Source organism: Tenebrio molitor, chromosome 3 (assembly GCF_963966145.1).
Source record: "Tenebrio molitor chromosome 3, icTenMoli1.1, whole genome shotgun sequence".
Taxonomy (NCBI): Eukaryota; Metazoa; Arthropoda; class Insecta; order Coleoptera; family Tenebrionidae; genus Tenebrio; species Tenebrio molitor.
In genome coordinates this window covers 4,627,373-4,647,578 of record NC_091048.1, presented here as the reverse complement: position 1 = coordinate 4,647,578, position 20,206 = coordinate 4,627,373, and the positions used below count along the sequence as shown (strand labels likewise).

Here is a 20,206-nt window from a genome sequence, read left to right as displayed (position 1 = left end):
CCAAAAAATTTCACATCGTGATGAAACCGCTCGCCCTGCTCGTCACTCGTGTTACCTAAGTTTTCAGGAAAGAAGTCCAAATGCGAGTGAAGGAAATATATTTTATTTTGCAATAATTCAGGGACAATTTCCCGATATTAGTCATCTTTTTTATTTCTTAAAAATTCTTCGACAAAATTTTTAAAAGATATCCAAGCATTTTTTTCTTTCAAAGACAAACAGGATGGGGTAGGATTTCTGAACGTAGAATCGACTTTGTAACAGACAGAACATCAGGACAAGGAATTTTATGTTTGTTTTTGGAATTTATACCTGAAATCCGTGTCATGCATAAATAACAGTTGTTTTCGTGATTCACGGGCTCTCGCCAAAATACTGGAACTCCAAATCGAAGAATTTTTTTTATCCAGATACCCATCGTATTAGAGTTATCCTGCAGCTTTCACAAAAAACGTGTGAAACCCATTTCTTCCCTTGATTTGTTATTGCAAAACCAAATTAATGCAGATATCCTGATTTCAGTGCTTCTGATATAGGTCTTCCTTTTTTTGCAAATATAAATTGTCCACAAACGCAGCAAAAATGATCAGAAGGTAACTTACACGATCTACTATTAGTTATTTTGTACAATTTAGAACACTTTCTGATACCAGATGTCTTAAAACAATAAAATTTAAATTGCAGGTATTCGTGAAGAGAAGCAGAAATATTATCTTTTTTAGCAAAAAACTGTGAGGTGATAAAAAGATTTTGACTATCATTTGTGATTTATAGAGGGCAACTAAACACAAAAATAAGGTTTTGATAAAAGGTATATAAAAAAAATAATTATTTGTAAACTAGTGTTATTATTGTAGGTTAGGTCTTGCTTGTTACTAAGTGTGACCGCTTTCGATGCAATGAAATCACCAATTTGACAATGAGAGATATCGAAGATTTGGGCTCTGCTATCGTAGTAAAAGTTCAGGATAGTAAAAATTACAAATCTCGATCCTTCACCATTTTGGGAAAGTTTTACGTGGAAATTTGCAGAAAGTACATCGGATAGAATGGATAGCATTGTAGACTTTACTAATATTATGGAAACTTTAAGTACCAATAACAAGGGAAGTAGAAATTACTAGTGCCTTAAAATTTGAAGATTGTAACTGCAGGAAAAGAAAAATAAATAAGTTAGTTCATGTTCGATTTTTTTTTTGTGATCCGCTTGAAGATAAAATAGTATATACCTATCATTCAGAGTAGAAGCTGTTTTTGTGCTTCGCCCAGTTGTCGACCTCAACTGCGTTTCGGTCTTCAATCTCTGGGCTTAGCACAAAAAGAGACACTTCTACTCTTAATGATATAATCTTCTATTTATCATCACTCATCAGTTATTATTGAGCTGCTGGCACCATTAAAAAATGTGTGAGACGATGATGTGAATGCAAGAGAGACAACTGTCTCAGAAAGAGATAGACCACAAATACAGGGTGATTCATCTTTTACCGCCGGTGGCAAAATAATGATATAATATACTATTTTGATGAGCTTCAGGAGCCATAATCAAACAAATCAAAAATTAAAATAAAATTTTGAAATTGAAAATGTAAATAGCAAGTATGGCTTCTTGTGTTTTATGTTATCACTGTGATATCCTCTTACTATCTCAAACACGTAAAAATCGTCGAAAAGGGATCATGTGTGACCATTAAGTATAATTATTCTCATTATGCACATTGATAAATGCACTGCAAAAATAATTATATGTGGTTGTTAAAATACAAATGTCTGGACTTTTGTTTAGATAAAAAAAAAATTGCATATTGAAACTGCATTCATTATCTAATTTTATGTTAAAAGATAAAATCTTACTTTTAAAAAATTGGCTGCTTGGGAATATTTACAGTGCATTTTTAAGTTTTTAACTAATTCATTATGGTTCGTTATCACTTTTGATTAGCGCAGTATACGAACTAACTAGCTAACTGATTTGTAAATGTAATTAAAGTAGTAAAACCGACACAAAGTAAATAATGACTTACATAGATGGTAATCACTACATACGTAGCACGGGTCATAAATTTTGTAATTCATAGTTTTGGTATTTTAAAAAATAAATATGTAGTATTAAAATTGGATGGAAGAATACATAAAACTTGAAATAATTAGATAAAATTCTATAAGCATAACGACTAAAGAATAGGAAGTGTTTAATGGGTAATGGACCTTTACAAATAAGAATGCTCTTTGTCGCACAGTGACGTCACTGCGAAAAGGAATTCTGCGTCCTATGAGACAACACCGTTAGGTAAAATAACTTCGACGAATTAAACCAATGGAAATAAGTGTAGTGGTCAACTGTTCTCTCACAATGCGCAGATGTCACGCGCATATTTTCCATCTCTTATAAATGTAAAGGTCCATAATAAGATATACTCCATTCTTCATCTTGGTAAGTGGTACTTGGGAAAATTTAAGCCGTCAAGTTGAATTTAGAAATTTTTGAAAGCTCCAATGGAAAAGTGCGTTGGTAGTTGTTGAAAAATATTCAAATATTACAATAATATAGAGACGCTGCAAAGTCTTTCTAATTATTATTTTCCAGGTTAAATTGCTCATGATTCATATGCACCGAGACCACCGAGACGTAACCTCAAACGTGTCATCTTCATATCGCATCGTTTTTTTAAAATTTTAATAACTTGCTTGGGAATTTCAAAATGTTCTAGACAGGCCACACACTTTCCGGTCAAATTTGGTCCTGTTTATGGTTTAAGAATCCGGTTAATTTCTCAAACCCAAACTTCTCTGCAATATTGCTCGGCACGGGACGGGAACAATGTTCGGTCGGATTGACCGACGACGGACGCCGATAATTTTCATATCGGAAACTGTTAAATTTAAGAATCGATGTGTACGGCTCATATATTTACATTTCGCGACATAAGATTGTGAGATTTGGACATGAATGCTAGACGAAGATTCTGAATTCAAATGACAGCGATGACTGTTAATATTTGATTTACACGACACACAAATTTGGTGGAAAAAGTAAAACTTACAAAGCTACCCATGGCTTGCTTGATCGCATCGACCACTCACCAAGATAAAGAATGGAGTACATATAAATTTGAAAAAGATGTTTTTCTATTTTGCGTTCGTAACAGAGCTGTTACGATACCAAAAACAATATCGTAACAGCTGAAAGCGGTTCTATAATACCGATAGTACAATTTACGGTTATCATGTTGGTACTGCCAGACTCTGCCAGCAGTCTCAACAAAAAACCTTTTTCTGCACGCATAGGAAAATGACGTACTAATGACTATTCAAAAATGACACATTTTTCGCATAGGTATTACAATTTTTTTTAATGAATCGCATGAGTTACAAGGTCAGTAACGACCTCGGGCAACTTACCCATTTCCCTCGGTAGTTATGACCGTCGTAATTCCCTTGATACATAAATAACTATTATTCGCAGTTATCATTGTAATATGCCTATTTTTAACCTGCATGAGGTTGGAAAATATGTCACTGCTGCCTAAAAAGGGTTCCTCGTGAATGAAAAGTGACCACTTGCTTCTCTTGGTCGGAAAGTGACGTTTCTGTCAATTCGACGAATAGAAAAACACACGTTCAAATTTCCCACCGAATAACAGCAATATATTTTGTTCAATTTGCCAAATATAACCTCAAATTCAAAATTCAAAAACTATTCAATGTAATGTCTACTTGAAAATTTCTTTCCCAATAAAACCCATACATATATTAAAGAAAAAATATTAACTCACTTCTGGTCAATTAATATTGAGCTTTTCACGTCTCTGTCAGGATCCAGTGAAACTCAAACTTCAAATAAAGTGTAAGGCGTATCGGAGAAAATGCAATCAAAGACTTGTTTCCTTAACAAACTTTAATTCTGAACTGTTTCATATACACAAAAATCTCCCACATTATAGGCGGGCCATTACAAAACTTGCGACACTTCGTTGGGGTCGATATCATGCAAAAAAACCAATTAAGACAGCTGCAGTTACCTAATCCTAAGAATGCACCAAAGTCCGCAACATCTGGACAATAATTCATAATCTACCAACTAGCATAAAATAAAGTTCGGTTCCTTTACACCCTCAACGTGGTGTAAATGAAGCAGAACGACACATACAGAAAAAAGCGGGGTAGCTAATTCGGGGTCAAACGCCGGGGTCATGCAGCTGTGTTATTTTTTTCTTAATTCTAAAAAATATTGTAACACATAATTTAATTAAATAAAAAGTGATGACTGCGACTAAAATAGTATACTATGCGTAGCAATCTGACCAACATCGACGCTACGTCACGATCATTCAATATGATCGCTCCGCTGGCGCTGTAATGAAACATTTTCCACCACGCATGTAATATGCTATTTTTGAAGTGCCTTCTTTAGGCGCACCACGATATTATTCCTGGGCAGTGAGTTAGTTTCACCGTCACGCAACACGCGTCATGTCAAACGATCCCAGGTGAAAGGCTTATTCGTATTAGTTCGGGGAAGCCGAGATTAGCTGAGCGAGCAAGAAACGTCAGATTTTGAGTGGAGATTTTAACATAAAATTCTCGACAGAAAATTTGAAGCGCTTAATTGATTTTTTAAAAGCAGCGTTGGATTTAAATGTCAAATTACCAAAAATAGAGAACTACAATAGACGGAGTTTTTTAAAGATATTTAAACAGATTTGAATCCGAAGTATTTATTCGGTATTTTAGCACAAGCCCGGTGTTCTTGATTCCTCCACGTACTATCATCCATAATAATATAATTTATATAATATATTTAAAATCAATTACGAACGTCATAGAAGGTTTCACTTCTTTGGTGCGGTCTTAAGCACACACTCTTTTTAAGTAACTGACTCGACAATTAATCTGAATTCAAATATTACTATTAAGTAATGACGAAAAAATAAATGATTCAGTGAGAGAACGAAAACGTTTCTCAGTTTAACCAGAATGTCCACCACTTCTGTTAGGATACAAATCGTATTCACTGTCAATATCAGTGTTTAGAAGATTTATCGCCTAATCAAGAAAACATTCCTACGTGCTATTTACATTTTCTCTCAAAGTAACTAATTAATAAATAAAACAAATTATTGTATAAAAAGTGTATGAGAGATTTTTAGTAAAAAGATCCAAGGGTGTACTGATGAACGTCAAAAGTTAAATTTCGGCAAATTTTTACTTTTGCTTTTTTCATTTCGGAAATAGGAAATGGTTCTAAAATTTAGGTAATATGGAAATTTTCTTTATTTTCGTTAAAATGTATGTAGTTTTTTGAAAATTGGTTTAAAATTACGAGTACACTCAAATCTAGTTAAAAAATAATTTTGTCTCAGTTTTTTATATCTCATAACCCATTAAACACTTCCTATTCTTTAATCGTTATGCTTACAGGATTTTTCTACAGGTCATTATAAATTATTGTCCCATCGCAGTAGGCGTTGGTGACGTAGTTGAATGTGCCGCAAGTCTCAAACATGAGTGAGAGTAGTATCGCCGATAGGTGGCGATACTGGCGGCAGTGGAAATCTGTCTACTAGTTTGTCTAACGTTGCGAGGCTGGCGGCACATCCAAAATTTGTGTGGGTTTTCAACGCCAACTGCGATGGGACAATCATTCATAACAACCCTGTACTTATTTCTATTTTGAAATAAACGCAACATTCATGACCTGTACTACCTGTGTAATGGTTACCATCTATGTAAGTCGTTATAAAGGTTGTATCGGTTTTCCTGCATTCATTAAATTTACAAATCAGTTTGCTAGTTAGTTCGCATACTGCACTAATCAAAAGTAGTTTTATTCTTCTAACAGAAGAATGTCAAGATAAAAGTTGATTTTCGTAAAGGCACCAATTTAATCAGAAAAATAAACATGCATTTTTCTGCTGTTTTAACAAAGCTGTTAACGCATTCGTTTTGAATGCGTTAATAAGCTGTTAACACATCTGAAATCTAGGAACTTTTTTCAGTTGGTAACCCACATTGCCGGCAGCAAATTGACTCTGGTATTCTCTGCTATTTGCCGCATTTCTGGATAATTTATCTTTAATTGCAATTTCACTTGCGAAAAATGACAATTATGTTTAGTCTAGATTCAAATTTAGAATTTTAGTTTAAATGTTAACCATGAAATAAATCTGTCACCAACTGTCACAAAATTCCTTAAATTAGCAAAATTGATTTTATTTGTAAAAAACATGTATTTAATATGCAAATTAGAAAAAACAGCATAAAAAACTATTATACATACTACTGTCTTACTTTGTTGGTCGATAATGAAACACGATGAATAAGTCATTTAAACTTAAAAATGCGCTGTAGATAATTTCAAGCAGATAACTTTTTACAAGTAAAATTTTTTCAATTTAAATAAAATTCCATAATACACCTACTTGCATTCTGTAATATTTTTTTTTATCTAAACAAAAGTCTACATATCTGTATATTAACAACCACATTTAAATATTTTTGCACCGCATTTGCATTTTTGTTCATGATCCATTTTAACAGCTTGAGATAGAATAGAATGAAAAATTACAAAAAAAAATATGTATGCTTTGACAATCATCTCCAAGGAGATGGAATAAAATGATGCAAAAAAGTACTACTTTTACTACGATTTTTCGTGTAAAAAAGTGCTACTTTCACTACGATTTTGCGTGTAAAAAAGGGCCACCTTCATTACGATATGCAAAAAATATATTTTGTGTGCAACCGTACGCGAAATGAGCACTTCGCGTGCCTAGAGCAGGCCGCGAAATTGAATTTCGCAGCCGTTGCCTTGACGACGGCCGTAAAAGTAAAAGTCATTTCAATTTTTATTTATTATCACAATTATAACATATCTATCTCTATATTTGCGGTGTGATCTTACAAAATCTGGATTGGGTACAGTTAAAGTTTGATTTATGCCAGTTTTTGTGTCAGGAACGGCCGCTATTAGTACAGAATTTTCATCCGGTTTGAAGTTCCCGCCAATTTCAAATGGAGTGGTCGCCTGATGATTGACAAGTCGGTAAAAAAGATCGATCTAGAACAGACACGTATGAATTAGGTTAATTTTCCACCGGTCAAAAAGGGAAATATCTAGTAACTAGTACTCTCGTGTCAAAAATGGATTACTCCCTAGAATTCGAACTTTAGGGAAATAACGTTTTTAATGTTGTGTGTAACTAGGATTTTCAAAAGTTATTTTGAATGCCTAAGGTTGGTTACTTTGAATTGAGAGATTAAATCCAAATAAATATGCCGCCAGTAACCAAAATTGATTGTGAAACGAAAAATCATCTATCACTTAGCGAGAAATTAGTCATATGCAACTGTTACAATTAATTTGCTGTCTTACATTTTTGGGATATCTTTTGTTTGTCACCAGAAACCACATAGCCTCCAACCTAACCAAATTTATGGCAACCTAGTAACGAATATCCCTAAATCCTAGGGAGTAATCCATTTTTGACACGAGAATAACATATCCTGAATCCTGAATGGCATCAACAGACATTTTGGTTTATTTGTCTCTTCGCACGGCATCTGATATTTCCACGATTAAAATAACCTAAAACTTATCATAACAGAATTTAACATTTACCTGCCACAATAAATAAATTCCAGTAAATAGGTAAGCCAATGCAACATTATCCGACACGGTTTTCACATTCTTCTTGTTACATCAGTCTCAAAGTCACTGTAACATTTTTTATATTGCTGTTTCGATTTTTCAGGTTTCAAATGCGACACTGAACAATTTATAATATTTTTTTAACTCTGGATGAGTGCACGGAACAAGAGCTGCATATTTGCGGTATAAATAAAAGTTTGTTTTATGTCAGTTGTTGTGTCAGAAATGGCCACTATTAATACAGAATGTTCATCTTTGATGTCATCGATAGACATTTTGGTTAGTTCGTCATCGTCTCTTCGCATGGCTCCTAATATTCCCATGATTAAAATGACCTAAAAAAGGGCAGATTATACAGCAAATTGATCTGGTCTCGTGTCAATACCTTACACTTTTTCGTCTCATAACCAACTGACTTTTTTTCAGAAAAGGTACCAATTTCAGAAACTTCGTAACACCAATGCCATCCCGTATGTTCAGCGTGAGCTTCAACATTGAATATGTGCTCCATAAAGTTGAACTTTTCAGTTTTTAATTTTTCCAATAAATAAGCCAAAACAACATTCTCCGACACCCTTTTCACATTATTTTTATTACACCGCTCTTTAAAGTCATTGTAACACTTATCGTACTGCCGTTTGGACTTTTCTGGTATTAAATTGGACACTGCACAATCTGCAATATTTTTTTAACTCTGGGGAAGTAGACGGAACAAAAACGTTGTAATTTTTTGCGACATTTTTCCAATTTTTCTCAAAATGAATTGTTTTATTTATGTCGTTTCCATAGCGACATGGCGACATGTAGGCCGACTTTATTTTTATTGACAGTGAAGGAAATTTTACTTGTTCATTTTATAATTACAAATTTTCGGGTTGCACACAAAATGTTGTGTACACCTTGGCTACGAAATCCTTTGACGACCTCGAGATTGTCTTGTCTCGGCCGCAAAGCGGCCTTGACGACAAGTTTTCTCTCGGTTCGTCAAAGTAGGATTTCGCAGCCTTGCTATACAAATAACTATTTTCTTCAAACGTCCGTAAAATATGACATTGCACTGCTGCATTGATAATGCTAAAGCCTCACTTCATTGTCAGGGCATCTAACGAGCTGACCAGCGTCCGTGAAGTTATTATCTCGACTGAGGAGCGTCCGTGAAGTTATTATCTCCGCTAAGGGCGTCCGTGAAGTTATTATCTCCGCTGATGAGCGGCAGTAAAGTAAACTAGCTAAATCATTTGAAATTCCTAACTGGTTTCTTAACATGTCTTAAATAATTTGTTATGAAGGTTTGAAGAAAAAATGGTATATGTTATTCACTGCGTTCGGCAGCCAATCTACCAGCCGCAGCACATAAAACTTCATTTTTGTTCCTCATAACATAATATACTATTTCGTACATAATACGGTATTTGGTATCATTCAAAAAGACTTCCCAAAAATATTTTCAACAATTTATTCACATTTAATATTAACATATGTGTAGAGGAGCCTTCAAGATTCGCTTCCTGAATTTTCACCAAAATCCGAATCTAAGACTTCAAACAACTTTTTGTATAAGTTCTCCTCCATATTTTTTGAATACATAAAGTCAATGTGGTCAAAATCTTCACCGCTAACGTCTGAAGGAGTTGAATATTTCTCTTTGTTGTCGCTCCCGATTTCGTCAAACAACCTGTCAACATTCTAAAATACGGAAATTTATCAATTGCTTATCAAGAAAAATTGTCCCAGTGTACTTTTTGTTTGTACAAACTATCACTTTTCCCGTAAAAAAGCCTTACTGGTATGTCTATTTTTGACAGATCATATGTTGGAGGTTTTCTTTGTCCATAAACGCGGTTATTTTTTGTTAGTCCGTAATCATATTTTTGAAATCTTTTGCTTCTGACTATTTGTAAATATTGTTTCAGTTGGTAGATGGATATACCGCTTGGCCAATAGCTGTAATACAGCAGCAAATCCTCCTGAAATCCAACTTCTATTTTTGTGTAAACTAAAGTAACTACAGCTTACAGCTTGAAATTGTACTGTTCTTCCAAAAGCGACATTGATCAGGAGGAGGCAAGCACCAGGAGACACATTTTTGCAAAAACCGGTAAGAAATCTATGGATCAATTCTTCTTGATATAAAAGGCCTTTAATTTGGAGAAGACCTAGAATGTCCTGGCAAAAACGTGTTGCAAAATATTTTGCTGCTGTAGTATTAGTACTTACAAGGAGTGGAATACCTATCGGTGTAGCGAGTTCTAGAATGGCGACCCCATCTAAATAAACTACTGGAGCAAAAGCAATCAATCCCTTAATGAGACCCTGTTCTTTTCCGGGATTTTCTGAAGCGTGCATGAAACCCAGAGTCGTACCCATCGAGTGCCCAATATAAATGATATCTCCAGCATTTCCCGTTTGGTTAGCAACAAGTTGCAATTGTGCCGTTATATCCTTCTGTGCAATCGTGTCTAAACTAAAATTTCAAACTGTATTCAAATCGATCTTTCTGTTTCTCCATTTAAGTACTTGAAATCCCAGTACTTTGGAGTGTTCACGTTCAGCGTTTCATGTTTATTCGAGTATGTGCTTCCTCTCACATTTCCCAACCAAACATCATATCCTTCGTCAGCTAGTCTAAATGCTGTGCAAAATGTAACTGTGATGCAAAAAAACAAAAACTTAAGTCAGTTAGTACCAATCGATCTGTTGCCGATATCGACCCAAGGACCAGAATTCGTGGCAATACCATGTTGTACGAACACGGGAGACTTTGTTGGTTTTTGATTTTTCGAGGTGATTCTGAAAACGTTCAAGATGTATCCGTCGTCGGTAGTTGTAGAGTGAGTCTCTTCATTGTAGTCGTGTCTTTCTGCCATCTTCGGCTAGAAAACATAGCTTAGCTGGAGAACTAAAGCCTCACGAATTACCCACAACTGTAGACAAGATATCAGGATTGTAATAACACTGGGAGCTAATAGCGGCAAGATGGTACATTCCAAAACTGTGGCAAGCATTGTTTTTTATGTTTATACCGACTGCACAAAATGGCAAAAGAACTAAAAGCAACAGTGTTGACTCCATCGCATCTAAAATCGCAACTAAGTATATTGTGACTTCAGTTTCTTTATATATATTGACAAGAGATTTTACATAAGGATAAGAAACGGTATAGCTTTAGCAAGACCTTGGGTAGATTATTTGGCTCGACTCTTTTATTTTAGAAGGCTTATAATAAACAAATGTAAACAAACCAAATCCAAGTAATAGGTGTTGATAAATGTATGAAATTTCTCTGTTATCAAAATGTATAAAAAATGGGATATAGATTTTCATTATTTTTGTAGGCATATCTAAGGCAATTAAAAAAAACACACTGTAAAAATATACAAAAATATATGTAATCACCTAGTTATTATTACCTTCTGTTTTACGTAAAAATACAATTTGCAGTTAGGAATTTTTAATGGATTCTAATTTCAAACGGTATTAAAACGTATAATACGTCATTACTAAAATGTAAACAAAAAATAATTTTAAAATTGTGGAAAGATGTTTTTGATATATTTCTTGAGTAAGTTTCATCGCGTTTTGTTCAATTCTACATGAGTCAAAAATTGAAATAATGTTTCATATGGCAACAGTTCGAAGTTTTGGTTATGATGACTGACAACAAGGATTTTATCTTCAAATAGTCGAAAATTGCGCCTTTGTGTATCTCTGTAGAAACGGTTGAAGGGGCTTTTTTTGTAACCGGACTTGAAACACTTCAAGTCTTAGGAGTTGAAATGTTCACAAGCGGCTCGACCGAGTCAAATGTAAGGTCATTTGAAGCATTTCTTACGATTTATTTGAATATGCGTTTATTTGAATAATACCATATGCTAAAATTAATTTAACAGGGTAAAATTGTGTGAAAAAAGCTGGATGTATATATGCCACAAGGCTGAATAAATTAAACAACTAATAATTGAGAAAATTCCAAAATTTTACCTAATTAACTTATAAATTTCATTTTTTGATAGTATGTGCCATGGATAATAAATTAGGTCTGCAAAACATGAAAACTAAATCATAATTTTTAAGGTCAATTTTGCCACCGGCGGTAAAAGATGAATCACCCTGTATAATAATTATGTATTAATTAAGTTCTGTGTCGATATGACATATAATAATTAATTCATTCGAAATTGATACGTTGCGGCAAATGACAATAATTAACAAATAACATCATTTAGGTTGACATTACTTTGACGATGGTGTCCTGGTGGCTTGTGTCGAGGTGATCGTGGTCTGGGCATCAATTACAGGGGAATTACTTCCTGCAAAATAAATGAGAAAAATTATGAGCAACCAATTTGTTGGAAGTGTTGAATAACCACAAACAATACAAATTTAGTAATTTAAATAATAAACGTTTTAAATATGGTACCACCCTGTAAAATCGACCTCCATTAATAATATTCTCGTATATGATTAAATTACATCAAATATCAATTGTCACTGTAGCACCCATAGCATCGCCTCAGAAACAGTCAAATCAACACATTATGACTCGCAAAGGTAATATCAACACAACATCAACATGATATCAAAACAACGGTGTCCAATCAAATATCGGTGAATCTATAAAATCATTCAAAAACTTACCATGCCAGCTGGATTTTAACAATGGCCTGATCATCAACAAAATTAGTTAAACAAATGGATAAACTCACCACAACATTAACAGTAACAAGATGTTCAATGATACACAGTTCGCAATCAACTGATTGGGTCCACCCTTAAAATACAGAGAAAACGTAATAATTATGGGATGTACCTCATGGTCAAAACACAGATTTAACCTTCGCGCTAGCGGTGATGCACAAAAAATAGTTGAAGATATAAATCTCGGCCCAATTCTGTTTAACTCGAACTATTTATTACAAAATAAATAAGAACATTTTTATTAAGAGTGTCTAGAAATCCACAGGGTTTGAAACGGAGTTTAAAATTTAGAATAGAAAAATTAAACGATGAAAACTTCGTCTTCACTCTACAATTTTTTTAATGTATTTAATTGTTTTCTGTTATTATGGCTTATTATAGAAATCATGCTTACTTAATTATGAACTCTGGATATTAGTCTCTTCAATATTTTATTCAATCTTTCATTAATGAACAACCTACACTGATGTATTGAAGATAATCGTAGAAAAAATTGTGTACGCAAACACGACGCAAAACTTGCTTGGAAAAACACTTACAGTAGAGCGTCGATAATCCGAACTAGTTGGGACCGATGGTGATTCGGAATATCAAAATGTTCGAATTATCAAATAGTAAATAGTAGTTGAAAATACATACACAAAAATAAATCACTTGCACACCAGAACTCAAAAACAGATATATATTATGTACAGTTGATTGCAAAAAAAAAAAACATGAAACGAAAATTTTCCTAATTTAAATTTGGTTTTCACAGTTTTCACACTATGAAAAAATTGTAAAAAATGTGTCAATTTTATTCTAACAGTTCCCGTTTTTTTGAACCAGCTTTATTTCTATAAACACAAAACTAAAATTCAGTAGTATCATGATTTCGTTGACGCGACGCGATAACGTAATTTAATTTAGAACCGCGGTTCCAAGGTCGTTCGAATTAGCGAACGTTCTGACTACCGGTTCGGATTATTGAGGCTCTACTGTACTTTTTACTCTTCTTGCATAAATAACCATGAATGTTTAGGAATGTTAACAAAGTTGCGTTAACTACGCAAATAAAAATTGTGCTACAAGTAAGATATCAAACGTTCCTAACAATTATACAGGGTGAATTCGAAATACGTCACAATCATAAAACCCCAGGATCTTCAGACCAATTGAAGCATTGGGTGGAAAAACAGCGTTAAGCTATTAACGCTGTTTTTTGTATTATTGCTAGAAACGATTGTTAAGGTATCTAGGATACCGTGGTGAAAATCTTTATTTTATCTAACGCAAGGTTAAGAAGTTGTAACTGAAAAAATAACAATGGGCCGTATCAGCGGTGAACATGCTCATGAATGCATCTCTTTCCCACTGGTTATATTTGCATAAAGTTATATCGTTTTATACCTTAATCGCAACTTTAATGAAAGACAACTTCAAAAACGTACTCGTAATACGGCCGCCCAACCTGTATAACGCTGTTTTTCCTTGAAAACACTGAAAATTGTCGTTTAATAGTGATGGTATACGTAGTCGTCAAATTGTTCTGAATATAGAGTATTTTCCCAATAATTCGTAGAACAATAACCTAAAAATAATTTTTTTGTTGACATCGATGGTTCGGTTATGTAAAATCACCTACCTTATCGCATTTTCTTGAATGATTTTAAATTTGGTGGAAAAACAGCGTTCTCATTATTTTTTTAAATGGGCTGTAGAAAAATCTGTTTTATAGTATTACTTTTTTTCTTGAAGGAAAACAATAGAGACTCAGTGAAATAATAATCCTCACAAGCCACAGCACCATAACTCATATAATTTTGTCATTTGCAGCATTCAAAATATTTCAAATTGATTTATCTCGGAATGATGTTTTCTGGATAACGCTGTTTTTCCACCCAATGCTTCAATTGTGCATTCAGTTTTGCGCTATACAGGGTGGTCCAACACTTACCATTTTTGCGATTGTGTTGGAGCTAACTTTACAGCGATTTAATATCAAATTGGTCCAAATATTGAAAGCTTTTTTTTTCTCTACTAGTTACAGAACTCCTCACCTTTTTGATTGATCCACTTCCGACTTTGAATTATAATTAGGTAATAGTGAAAATTGCGATCAAATATCAAGTTAAAGAAAGCTGGAATCCAAGAACGTTTATGGTAGAGCTGAATAGGACAGCTCGTAATGTGATGGCCCCCCAATAAATCTTTTTGACGCAGGGCTGTCGGCTCCTCCTAAATCATTTTTCAGGTCAGTACTGGTGAAATTCCAGTTTATTATAGAAACGATTTGCAGCAAGTAAAGGATTTTTCTTTAAATGAAAAATAGATATTTTATAAAACTGAATATTGAATAATTTCAACTTCATTACGTAATTAAATCGGCAATGTGATGTGTTTTAATTTTTTTTATTTTCAGATTTCTGTTTTCTATATTAGTTTGAACATACTTAGATTAAAAAAAAAAAATTGAATTTTGATTAATTTCACTGTATTGCCTTCTGACGCGAAACCCAATTGATAATAAATAAAATAATGGGACAGGCTTATATGTAGCTCCATATGTGTGTCTCTTCCTAGATAAGCCTAAATTTTTTTCGATAATTAGAAACCGCGTAATCGCAAAAATGGTAAGTGTTGGACCAGCCTGTATAACCGTATAAGAGCAGAAAAGCCATGTACAAAGTGATCAAAAAGAATCCAAATCAGAGCAAGCGTTGCAAATTATCGGTCACGTCGTAGCAAAATCATATGCAAATAAGCGGTCAAAACATGGGCGTAGACAATTTATGGTCTCAAACGCTACTTAATAAAAAATGATACCTCATGAATTTTAGACGTTGGACTTATAAGATAATGGAAACAATTTATAAGACAAACAAGAGCAACATTTTACATTTGTAAGAGTAGGTAAATTATCAGCTTTATTGCCAAACGCGACGCCACTGGTACAGAGATGTTTCGTTGAAATGTCACATTTCAAATCAAGGATTTGTTGTTGTTGACATTTAACCTAGAAAACAAGTCTTCGATTTCAGCAAAGTTTACAGACATTATTGAAATTGTAAGCAATAATTACCCCAGAATAAGTTTTAAAATGGGTTTTACCATTGAAGAGCAGGCATTTTCATTAGATTATTTTCGAAACAGAGTGAAACAAGAAAGTGAAGGCTGTACCCTCTTACACTGAAGAATTTCAAGCCAGATATCTGAGACTGATGGTATTGGTTATCAACAAGTCTATCAAAGTCTTAAAATTATAGTGCCTAATTTTAGGGAATCATAATCCATCATTAAGAAGAAGTCAGGTCGGTCCTTAGTTCAAATTCTAGAAATGGTGCAAAATGTTCGACAAATTGTCAAGGAACATCCTTCAACTTCCATAAGGCGTTTAAGACAGCAAGTTAAATTGAGTAATTAATAATAGATTGTTGAGAGGTAGGCAACCAACAAAACGAGTGCGCACAGCAAGTATATAAAAGTGTCTGATCTTTGTCTGATTAGTATTCGACATACGTTTCGATAAAACAAAAGATGAGGTAGCACTCTTGATTTGGTTTCTTGTTGATCGTTAGGATGGATAGTAAGATTTATCGAGGCGCAACACAAAAAATGTGCAAAAAGTTTTGTTAGGCGGGTGCTACTAATACCCCGTGCAGATTAGTTGCCTTCAGTGCGACCTTCGACTATTGTTTGATTCGAATTTTGCGTCTCAGTGTCCCATTATCATGGAAAATTATACCAATGCAATGGTGAAATGACCGATGTGGAACTTTGTTACGGAAGTGCACATGGTGTTGCATTAAGGGCACAAGATTTGTATCGCGAAAAGTTTCCGGCGCGTCCTGTTCCGCATTCGCAAACATTTCTGGCTGTTGTCTACGGGAAAATGGTACTGACAAGTGTGAACAGGGGCCAGAGAGCGTACGCCATTCTAAAGACTGGAAGAAAACCCGTGAACAAGTACCCGGCAGTTAGCACCTCTATCATGTTTAGCTGTGCAAGCATCGCATCCAAACGATTTCATTTGCCGGCAAGAGTTTTGCGAGTAGACGAATCAAAAGTGCGCCGATCAACCTGATTTTTTGCGAATAGTTTTGTTAACGGAGTTTTTAACATCCATATTCAGCAGCATAAATCCAGGACGATGCAACGAATTTCGCAAGGGTTCAGGACAGTCTACATCGAAGGGCACAGGCACGACTGATATTTTGAAAAATGTTTCTAATTGTAGGTACGGTAGGTACTGTTTGTTTATGGTTTTTGCTTTGACTTTTCCTTTCACTTGGTTTTCACTCTTAATCGTACGCGTTTTTGCGGCTGTGTATTTGAAGTATTTTTCGGCTATTTCGCTGTTTTTAAATCGTTTTTGCGTATTCATATTTCGATTTATTAGAACTTTTAGAAGCGTCTCGTTCGGGATGGAATTAAGTTAAATTGGACCTTACGTTTAACCACATTTTCGGTTTATTCACTTCCTGAAGATCCAGGGATTTTTTAAGATTGTGACGAATTTCGGCTGTATACTGGGTTGATTTTTTAAATGAATAAAAATAATCAGTAGATCATCCTTTAACGGACTGAAGAATTTATAATTTATAAAGAAAATCATAATTTTATGTTTTTCACTGTTAAAAATCGAAAATGGTAGGAAATTACTCCCAATTGGCATTAGAAATTTCTTAATACTATCTAGACTTCTTGTGAATTTTTCAAAAATTAGATATTCAGATTTTTTTTATCAATAATTGTTTTTGAAGATATGTACATACAGCGTGAATTCGAAATGCGTCACAATCTTGAAACCCCAGGATCTTCAAACCAATTGTAAAAATCCCGTGCATTCAGTTTTGGGAGATAGATCTGCATAAGGGCAGAAAAGCCATGTAAACTTCAACTTCAACCACAAAAGTTGAGTACGCCACTGATATCACGTTAGGACGGATAGTAAGATGTAAAAAGTTATCGAGTGCAACGCAAAAAAGGTGCAAAAAGTTTTGTTTCGCGGGTGATAGTACCGCGTGTAGATTATGTAGTTGATTTCGGCTATTGTTTGGTTGGAATTTTGTGTCTCAGTGTGTCATTATCATGGAAAATTATACCAATGCAATGGTGAAATGACCGATATGGTACTTTGTTACGGAAGTGCAGATGGTGTTGCATTAAGGGCACAAGCTTTGTATCGCGAAAAGTTTCCGGCGCGTCGTGTTCCGCATTCGCAAACATTTCTGGCTGTTGTCTACGGGAAAGTGGTCCTTTTCGATTGCATTCGTCAGCGACAGTTTTGTGAGTGATTCGAATGTGCGTCGATCAACCTGATTTTATACGAATAGTGTTGTTATCAGAGTTTTTAACCCATATTCATCAGCGCAAATCCCGGACGATGCATCAAATTTGCAAGGGTTCGGGACAATCTGCATCGAAGGGCACAGGCGTGTATTAGGAATCACGACCGACATTTTGAACATTGTGTCTAATAATTGCAAGTAGAGTAGTTGTGACTTTTGCTTTGACTTTTCCTTTCACTTGGTTTTCACTCTTGATGATACACGTTTTTGCGGCTGTGTTTAAAGTGTTTTTTTTTTGTTCGACACTGTCAGAATTTGAGAATTTTCTCCTATGTGAACGGATTTTGATAAATGTCACAACTTGTCAAAACGAAACTTCAAGCTAATTTTAAAGGTTTTAAGCGATTTGAAGCCTTTAAGGGGCTCGTCGAACAAAAAAACGTTGTATTCAACTCGTTCGTGTGTAAATTGGGCCTTTTTTGGCACGCGTGGGCCATTTTAAAACGCGAGTGAAACTCGTTAAATAAACTACTATTTTGTTCGACACTGTCAGAATTTAAGAATTTTCTTCTGTGTGAACGGATTTTGATAAATTTGACAACTTGTCAAAACGAAACGTCAAGCTAATTTTAAAGATTTTCAGCGATTTCGAGCCTTTGGGGGAGCTCGTCGAACAAAAAAACATTGTATAAACTACTATTTCGGCTATTTCATTCAAAACAAGGTTTTGTCACTCTCGGTTTTTAAATCGTTTTTGCAGATATTCATGTTTCGATTTATTAGAACGTCTCGTTCGGGATGAAATTAAGTTAAATTGGACTTTATGAATTTAAAATGTTTAACCCCATTTTCGGTTTATTCGCTTCCTGAAGATCCTGGGGTTTTAAGATTGTGATGTATTTCGAATTCACCCTGTATATGAATAATTATAGACGTCTTCGTATTATTTAAAGAGACACAGAGAGAAAATGAAATTCAAATTTAAAGTTTATATTTTAATAGTAACCATAGAAAGAAGAAACAGACTTACATTAGCGAAAAAACATTGTTCTACTTTTTTCTGTCCGCGACTGTATGTATACTATTGTTTTTTACGGTAGGGAGTAGAGACAGCACAAAAATCTCAAATTTTAAGAATAAAAAAATTATGTCAAATGAGTTGTCATCTTTCGATGAATTTAATGGATTTAGTAGTCTTTGAGATTCACGCCTTGACAACACAAATTCCTTTATAAACAGAGTTGAATTTTCCGAAAATTTTGTGACTTTGCGTAAATGGAAAATGAAGAACCCCTCTAAATAATTATTGAAGCTGTCTTTTCGGCGGTTTTGAACCTTTTGCCGAACAAATCAAGGAAGTTGTACGATGCCGCTTACAACTGATTTACAGAGTGATGTGTGGAAAAAAGCACGCATTTATACCGAAAACGTTTTGCTGGCGTATTTTGGAGAAAAATCCAAAGATAAAAATCAAAATCCTCTACGTTATGGGGGCAATACTCCATGATAAGGTCAACGTTACTAAAAAATGTTGCAGGCAACATGTTGCCAATTGTTGCCTTGGTGCAAGGCCGCCTTTAGGCCGGCCGCCTTAATAGTCAACAGCAACATAATTTGTTTTTTCTACTTTGCTTTCGTACTGATGCTATTACGATACTGTTTTGCGTATCGTAATAGGAAAAAGCGTGATATAATAATAATACTAAAAACAGTGAAATTTAATTTTTTAATTTTGATGGATACTGTGGTGTCGCGGCAGACCGCAGACGTGACCTTGGGTGGAATTCTTCAACTTTAACTTTTTTATTTTTTTTCATTGAAAAAGTGGCAAAGTAGAAAAAATACTGTATGACATCTCATTTATAAGGCATTTTATCGCACTTACTCCTTTAGGGCACTCCTCGCTACGATCGTCGTGCTCTAAAACCGTGAGTGCGATAAAATGCTTCATATAAGACTCGTATCATAATATACTATTATTAATTATAGTGATGATAAAACTGCCCCACATTCATAAATATACATAGTTTTGAAAATAAATAACTTGTTGAGTTTTATTTCTATCTAACTTACACTTTTTGTAGTTCACATTAGATAACTTTTCGTAAATTTTTGTCACAACTGTCAGAAAAATTAAAACTCCCTAGGGAGCTAAATATTTGGTCCCTAAGGAGAAAATGTCCTACTTCTGTCACGACGTTGACATTCGAGAAGTTGATTTCTACTCCCGATAGTGAAAAAATATATTTGTACTATTTACTTTACAAAGTTTAAGAAATTTTTTTAATAGGTAAATATAATAATTATAATCACCTGAATTAAAATAATATTCTTTAAATTAATGATTGACTTTTCCATTAAATAATGACACAGAAAAAGATTAATTATTCCTTTTCACCACCAACACATTCAATACTTTTAACTTTGTGATACTATTCGTTGCTATTTATGTCTATGAACATTACACTTTACTCATTGAAACACGTTTGGTAAGATTACAGTTAATTACTACATTACAGACGACAACTCAATAAATTGACTACATAGAAAATTCTTCACCTTATTCTAAAGAAAAAAAACATTAATT

At 34.2% G+C, this 20,206-nt stretch overlaps 1 protein-coding gene and 1 long non-coding RNA gene across 2 annotated transcripts; both read right to left on the bottom strand.

The window, feature by feature from the left end:
• Positions 1-9,091: 9,091 nt before the first annotated feature.
• Positions 9,092-10,755, bottom strand: LOC138126956 (lipase 1-like). The gene is made up of 7 exons (XM_069042803.1): positions 10,574-10,755; positions 10,338-10,524; positions 10,169-10,283; positions 9,869-10,115; positions 9,668-9,817; positions 9,391-9,618; positions 9,092-9,337 (listed from the first exon to the last, which is right to left on the bottom strand). The coding sequence occupies exons 1-7, from the start codon at positions 10,721-10,723 to the stop codon at positions 9,146-9,148; spliced, it is 1,269 nt and encodes a 422-aa protein (XP_068898904.1). The 5' UTR covers positions 10,724-10,755; the 3' UTR covers positions 9,092-9,145.
• A 1,004-nt stretch (positions 10,756-11,759) lies between these two features.
• On the bottom strand, positions 11,760-20,036 carry LOC138126964 (uncharacterized). Its single transcript, XR_011158025.1, has 2 exons — positions 19,933-20,036; positions 11,760-11,961 (listed from the first exon to the last, which is right to left on the bottom strand). It is a non-coding gene; the product is annotated as an uncharacterized lncRNA (long non-coding RNA).
• Positions 20,037-20,206: the final 170 nt, after the last annotated feature.